General features: G+C 36.2%; 1 protein-coding gene across 1 annotated transcript; it reads left to right on the forward strand.

Annotated features, from left to right (window-relative positions):
- The first annotated feature begins 387 nt into the window (after positions 1-387).
- On the forward strand, positions 388-2,254 carry LOC101295903 (cytochrome P450 71A4-like). The gene is made up of 3 exons (XM_004295823.1): positions 388-1,293; positions 1,331-1,357; positions 1,643-2,254. The coding sequence occupies exons 1-3, from the start codon at positions 406-408 to the stop codon at positions 2,252-2,254; spliced, it is 1,527 nt and encodes a 508-aa protein (XP_004295871.1). The 5' UTR covers positions 388-405.
- The last annotated feature ends 5,441 nt before the right edge of the window (positions 2,255-7,695 follow it).

The following is a 7,695-nucleotide window of genomic DNA, read 5'->3' on the forward strand; positions in this document are numbered from 1 at the left end:
TTTTACTGCATATTTTTCCGGCCGGTCATCTTTTCTATAGACTATAGTAAAGTTGTGGACTTGTACTCTTGATGAATTTTCGTCCATTGAATTGTCGTCCATATAGTTCCAGATTTCCAGTCGTCCTTTACAAGCTGCAAACATAATTAATTATATAATAGTACGTGAGACTTCAAGTCTTGGATAATTATTCGTTAGTGCCTTGTATCCTAGTTGAAATATCTGCAAGAGTAATATAAATCATATAGACTTAATATCTGACCGGTCGAGATCGAAGGGCCAATGACACTAGTAATGACGAACCACTTACTCTGTATGTGCATGCATGCAGAGTCCAAACCCTAGCCTATAAATACACAAACACAAATCAGCAAATTAAGTATCCAACTCAAATTAGCAGCAGAGATGATGATACCAAGACTCCTGCAAATGCTTCATGAAACATTTTCAATCCCTTTGCAACCTTCTCCTCTCATGTACTTACTACTTGTGGCCATTTCCTTCATTCTCTTACGCAGATGGTCCTCTAATACAAACTCATCTGTACCCCCTTCCCCACCAAAGCTACCCATCATCGGAAACCTTCACCAAATAAGTTCGCTCCCTCATCAATCATTTCATACCTTATCCAAACGATATGGGCCTGTCATGCTGCTCCATTTCGGAAGCAGACCAGTCCTTGTGATCTCGTCGGCTGAGGCTGCGTCCCAGATCTTCAAAACCCATGACCTCATATTCTCCGACAGACCAAAGTTCATCTTCTTTGAGAGGATTACCTACAACTACAAGGACATGGTAGCGGCACCTTATGGTGAGTATTGGAGGCAGATCAGAAGTGTATCTGTCTTAAATCTTTTGAGCAACAAAATGGTTCGTTCTTATCGTGCTGTGAGAGAAGAGGAAACAAAACGGATGATAAGCAACATAATAGAGTCTTGTAGTACCAAATCATCGTCATCCTCAACGGTTTTGAACTTAAGCGACATGTTTAACAAGCTTAGTAACGATATCATATGCCGAGTTGCCATGGGGAGGAGGTACAGCGAACTCGGGGAAGATGGAGGGAAGCTGTTCATGAAGCTTGCTGGAGATTTGACAGAGTTCTTCACACGGGTTAACATTGGTGACTATATTCCATGGCTTTCTTGGGTCACTCGCCTCACTGGGTTTGACGCTGAATTAGACGACCTGGCTAAACGATCAGATACGTTTTTCGATAAGGTTGTTCAAGAGCATATTGATAAACCGAATACTGGAGATGGAATCAAAGATTTTGTGGACGTTTTGCTTTCGGTTCAAAAAAGAAAATGCAGTTGGTGTCCCTATTGATCGAGTTGGCATAAAGGGTACCGTCCTGGTACGTAGTTATTTCTTTCTTGAATTCTTGAAAATATATATATATATATATATATATATATGCACACACATACACATACACCAGTCTGTATATGTATGTAATTATACTTCAGTACAATTATTAGTACTTACATTATGATATCTTACATGCATCCTATTCAACAGATTAAATGAAGCTTAATTTAGTACATATTGTTTCTAGAACAAACCAAGTTCAGAATTATGTAAAGAACCAGTACTGCCTGGATTGAAAGATGTTAATTTGATCGCATGAGTGCACTTGCAGGATATGTTTGCCGGTGGCAATGACACCACATTTACAACCTTAGAGTGGGTGATGTCCGAGCTACTGAGGAATCCAAGGGTGATGGAAAAATTGCAGAATGAAGTGAGGGGAATAGTGGGAAACAAAGAGGATATAGCAGAGGATGATTTGGTCGGAATGCACTACATGAAGGCTGTGATCAAAGAGACTTTTCGTTTACATCCTCCATTTCCAGCACTTATCCCAAGGTTGGCAAGACAAGATGTGAAAATCAACGGTTACAACATCAAGGCTAACACACAAGTAATGGTGAATGCATGGGGGATCGGAAGAGACCCAAAGTCATATGCAAATGCCGAGCTGTTTGAGCCAGAAAGGTTTTTAAACAGTGCCATAGATTATAAAGGGAATGACTTCCAATTAACTCCATTTGGTTCTGGTAGACGAGGATGCCCAGGAATGAATTTCGGGATAGCAGTGATAGAGACTGCTCTAGCAAATATTGTTCAGAAGTTTGACTGGAAATTACCTGATGGGGCAAAACCGGAGGATTTAGACATGAGCGAATCCACTGGCGTAACCGCCCATAGAAAATATCCTCTCGAAGTGGTTGCCAAACCATATATTTCCTAATTCTGAGGAGCTATACCCCCATCCTCTTTTCAAAACTTCCCCTGCAACAATAAATATTTTATATATCACCTTTTATATAAAGAAATAACAAGAATCATGAGATGTATTTTCTTTTTTTTTTTTCTTTTTTTCCTTTTTTGAAATAGATCATGAGATGTATTTGATAAGAGTAGTTTATGAGAAAACTACCCAGTTCATGACTTGTTCATGCGTTACCTTTACTTTTATGTTAAGGATATTGATGATTCTCTCATGTATATGTTATATATTACGAATATTGTCTAGAGACTTGGTCTCAAAAGTAAAAGAGCCGAAACAAAAAGGAAAACGTACTCAATGAGAACCGTATTATATTTTATTACAAGCCAAAAGGTTCAGATGCAGATTGAGCGTACATGCACTGTAATTTTCAATTTCATATACTAGAAATCCATGAACTGCATTTATGCATTTTTTTGATAGATAAAAAAAAAGAGAAATTTTATATACACACCCCTAATTTCTTAATACACATGCCTCACTTAATACACCATCTACCTAATTTCTCATTCTAATATTTTACTAAATTAATACACAACCCAAAGTACCCAAAAAACCCTTGATCCAAAATTTCATGAAATATCATATTAATTGACTATATTAAGATTTAAGACTATTATTGTGCGATTAGTAATATTACTATAAGTTTATTACATTTTGTAGATGTACGTTCATATGTACTATATGTGTATGGTCTACAGAAATCCTTGCACAGATTCAATGTTCTTTTCAAATCTTTAAACATGAAATTGATAACAAAATGAAGAATACATACCTCAACATGTGTGTTTGGGTAAAAAAGAAGAAGATGATGGAATATATAATGAATAGAAGTTCATATAAGAATTACGTCGTTTCACATTCTAAACTTGAAAATCATGAACTTTTTAGGATGTGAAAGAAAGAAATTAATCATCAAAACTTCCTTGACAAAATTTGTATTAACTATACTTCAATTTTTCCAAAATAAGTTTCCAATTTTAGCACTTTATTTGGTTCTATATTTTCACTTTATTAATTTCTCAAAATAAATATATTCACTTTATAAGTTTCCAAATTTAAGTTTTTTTTCGTTTTTAATAATTTAATATTTTTTTTATATTATCACATCATTAGTTTCCAAATATAAATTTTATGTTTTAATTTGTTTATATATTCCTAATGTATTACATATGTCTGTTTTAGTCATTTAACATACAAATAAAATCTAATTTAAATTGTCAAATTATAGAGATGTGTATCAAGTAATTAGGGGTATGTATTTAAAACCACTCAAAAGAAAAATTCCCACTAACCCTAAATCTAAAGAATTTTTTCCCACTAACAAAAAGAAATTCTAAAATTCTCATCAGCCTAATAGACCCGAGACTATTCTCAGTAACAAAATTTTTAACTTTTTTGTTTTTTCCTTGACCAAATAACCCTTGTTTAGATCCATATATGTTCTCTTCTTTTGTTTCTCTCTCGTTCAAATCTCTCTCTCTCTCTCTCTCTCTCTGAACTTAAATTCCGTGTCGTAAACGCTGCCATGTTCGATTTCAGCAAAGCCCCCCGCGTTCGATTCCAACAAAGCCCTCCATGTTTGATTCCAGATTCCGACGTCCTGAGTTCACCTTCATCTGTCGCGTCGTGGTCACTTTGGCTTCCTCCACAGCCAGATATGCACCATCAACATACTACCAGAGGTTTGTCATGATCGGATCTACACCATCAATTGCGGCTTAGCTTCAGGCTCTGGTTAGCACTAGTTTCGGTTCTAGCTTGGCTTCGGGCTCAAGGACTAGTTGTGATTCGGGTTGGGACTTGATGAGGTAGTTGAATATGAAAGTGAAAACGATGTATTAGTGGGAGGGGAGAGCTAGGTACCTTCGGAGCAGTGAGGTTTGGGGGACGTTGAGAGCTCTCCGATGAGTGTGAGAGTGTGAGTAATTGGGATTCCAGTGATGCCTTATTTTTGCGTTTTTGTTTTGATTTGTTTTCAGGTCGGACTTGGTTTGTACCTGTGGGTCGGATCCTTTGTTTTTTTTGTTTTTTTTTCTGATTACATTTTTCATCCCTTTTATTAAAAATATTTTTTTATTAATAACTCACACACCCTACATAATCCGTGAGGTTTAAACTCATGACCTCAAAGTTGTCAATTAAACAGCTTAACCAACCAAACCACAGCTCAAAGTTGTTTTTCTTTAATTACATTTTTCATCCCTTGTTTGTTTGTATTTGTGAACGATGAAATTGGATTTCTTACTACATGCGGATTCACCTTTCATTTAAATGAACTGAGTCCATAGTTAAACCTGAATTTATGGACTTGGTCAACGGTCGTCGGAGTCCCGTCAATGGTAGCGTCAGAATCCAATAATAGAATCTTTATTTCATAATAGACCATTATAATGGTACATTGTACGTAGTTTATTTTAAGGGTATAAATGTCTTTTTGTTGTTTAAGTTGGCCTTTGAGCATTTAAAAATCTGATTATGTTGGTGGGAATAAAATTCTCAAAATTAAAGCTAGTGAGAATTAACCTTAAAGAAAAAAGTTATGTCACTTGCAAATGTCCAAACTTCCTTTGCTTAACTTATACTTTTTGATCCATCGATCATCATGTTACTCTGTATTCAGTAATCTGAAATAAAAATACTAAAATTAAAAATACAACCCTTTTATGCCTCATGCAACCGTATAAGATCATTTTGTGATTATTAATTACCATTTACATGCATGTCTTTTTTTTTTCTTTTCTTTTTTCTTCTAACAAAATAGTTGGCAAAGCACTCACTCCTTTCAACACCTTCAATATTCTTGCTGAACTAATAAGGCTTGCTTCTTCAAACGCCAAAGGTTGAAATCAATCCTCCTGTTAAATTTATCGGTCTCATATTTCGCCGAATTAGTAGACTTCATAATTGAATCCAAAATATAAAAATAACCCTAGATGTAATCTAGCTCTTGATGCCACTTGTTATGCGAAAACAGCATCCGGCCCCCCAGGTCCTACACACATGAGTCCAATAATACCGATACTTCACCCACTTTAGCCACCCGAATTAGAAACAGGTATGAGATTTTAACACAAAAGGCCTCGGCATTAGTGTGTGTGGTACCATTCCTTATAACTTAATGATGACTCTTCACGTACTCCACGTGGAATTTCAAATTGCTCTAATCTAAGCCACATTTTCTTCCAATAATCTAATCCTAGCGTGATTCGAGTAATCTCCAAATGTCTCACGATCCAAGTCTCAATAGCTCAACCTCGATCACAAGCATCTAATTTCAAATCATGTAATCCCAATCCAAACGGGAGCTCCACCAAATTGCAACTTGATCGTACGAGACACCAAGTGGGCAAGTCCTAAGTGTAAGCTGGGCTTTGATACCACTTGTAGTGCAGAATCATCAAACAAGTATGAAGTACCGAAATATGAGAAAAGATAAAGTAAACTGAAAATCAAATGAAGACCAAAGATTTATGTGGTTCACCCCAAATCAAAGGGCTACATCCATGGACAGAAACGATGAGGAGATTCCACCAATATCGAAAGGAAATTGTAAGGTGTTTAACACTCAAATGCAAAAACCCTATCACACCCATAATATACTCACAACTAAGAAGACTAAAAATTTACGTGGTTCACCGCAAATCAAGGGCTACATTCATGGACTGAAACGATGAGAAGATTCCACTAATATCATAGGAGATTGCAAGGTGTTTAACACTCAGACCCAAAAACCCTATCACACCCATAATACACTCACAAATTAAGGAGAAACACCAAATATAAAAACAACATTTATAGAACCCTACACTGCGACTGCTTCTCAATAACCCTAAGTTGCGGCTATTTTGTCTCTCACCCCTTAATATATATTCTTTTAAGGGGAAAAGGGGCAACATCCCCAAATTTTATTCAGCATAATTATAGGTTGTTACAATCATAACTTAGAACATCTCTAAGCATGATAGGCATAGAATCAAGTCATGCCATTCAAGCTGATTCGATTGTTCAATGATAGGAGCACAAAGTGTGATGTTCTTAATATGTTTATACCCTTTATTTACCCTTTGTTAACTCCTATTTAGTTGTTTTAGCTTTATATTTGTGTTTAGTGTAGAATAATTGCTTAATGTAGAAATATGTAGGTTTTAGTGTTAGAATACATAGTATTTTCGGATTTGAATAATTTGATGTTGAAATTGTGCTAAGTGTTGGAAATCCTTGTTTACTCAGGATTCCTGTCTTGATCAGGATTCCATCTTTTCTCTTTCCTGGTTTCTAATTTTCTTATTTCTATTTCAAGAAAGTCTAAACCCGTGTTGACCAGGAAATGTTTTCCTGACTCATGAGGGAAAGGTGGCCGGCAGCTAGGAGTTCCTGCTTGAGCTAGGAGAAGTACAATCCGAGATATGTATGGAAGATGCCGTGAGATTTCCCAAGTCACCAAGGGAAGAGACCGTGCGGCCCAAGAGAGAAGGTTTTCCAAGTTCAAGATGGTTTTGTCATTCCTTAATGCATAAGGATTACTTGAAGGCCAAGAGAGGAAGTTAAATCCAACTTGGACTTGGTTTTGCCGATTTAATAAGGATTCCTTGTGCTTGAGGAATTCTTGGAGATCAAGTCTTGTTACTCTATATATAGGGCACGGCATGGCAGCAGTTTATCATCATCAACCCGTGCAAAATTACACCAAAGCTTTGCCGAAACTCCATCATTCTCCAAACACCATAATCCGAACTCACCATCATCCTTGATCCGAAGCAAGTAGCCTAGGGTTCCGCTCACTCGAAGAATAGAACAAGTAGGGATATTTTGAGAGTGAATTCCATCTTTTACTTTCGGATTAGAATGTGTTTGTTCTTTTTGTATGTTTGTTTTAGGTTTTTGCTTAAGTATGTTTCGATTATTGTCTATGAGATAGAAGTACTTTTAAGCCATGTGTTGAATTGAAGTTTATGATTTATGATCAATGATTTTAGGTTTTATGCCGTGAGTTTTATGTCCATGTATTTTAAGATTTTCGGTGTATTCTTCTATTTTCATGTGTAATTGATACAAGTAGTTGATGTTGCATGTGTTAATCATCCAAGGTTCGACTTTGAGACAAGTAGTTGATAAGTTGCATTGTCTTTGTTATTTCACCGATTTTCTACCTATGTTTGATTTGGACTTGTGCTTAAACACATCGATTCTTTATGTGATACGTAATTGCATGATTAGTTTATGTGTGTGACCTATAAGTAGAGCACGTAACCGAGCTTGTTTGTGTCACGATGTTGAATGAAACCCGTAGTCTAATTCAAAGTATGTCTATGTCATAGGAACCACGTAGGAACTTATGTGCATATCAAATTTAGGTTGTGTATTTGCTCACAGTGTGGACTTAATTGAGATTAGAGATC

The sequence above is a fragment of the Fragaria vesca genome, linkage group LG3 (assembly GCF_000184155.1).
Source record: "Fragaria vesca subsp. vesca linkage group LG3, FraVesHawaii_1.0, whole genome shotgun sequence".
In the NCBI taxonomy this organism is placed as follows: domain Eukaryota; kingdom Viridiplantae; phylum Streptophyta; class Magnoliopsida; order Rosales; family Rosaceae; genus Fragaria; species Fragaria vesca.

Excerpts from the sequence above, each read along its gene's own strand:
- LOC101295903 (XM_004295823.1), top strand. The coding sequence starts at position 406 with ATGATGATACCAAGACTCCTGCAAATGCTTCATGAAACATTTTCAATC. Across the intron at positions 1,294-1,330 it reads TTGTGGACGTTTTGCTTTCG|CGAGTTGGCATAAAGGGTAC; the intron begins GTTCAAAAAAGA and ends GTCCCTATTGAT. Across the intron at positions 1,358-1,642 it reads GCATAAAGGGTACCGTCCTG|GATATGTTTGCCGGTGGCAA; the intron begins GTACGTAGTTAT and ends GTGCACTTGCAG.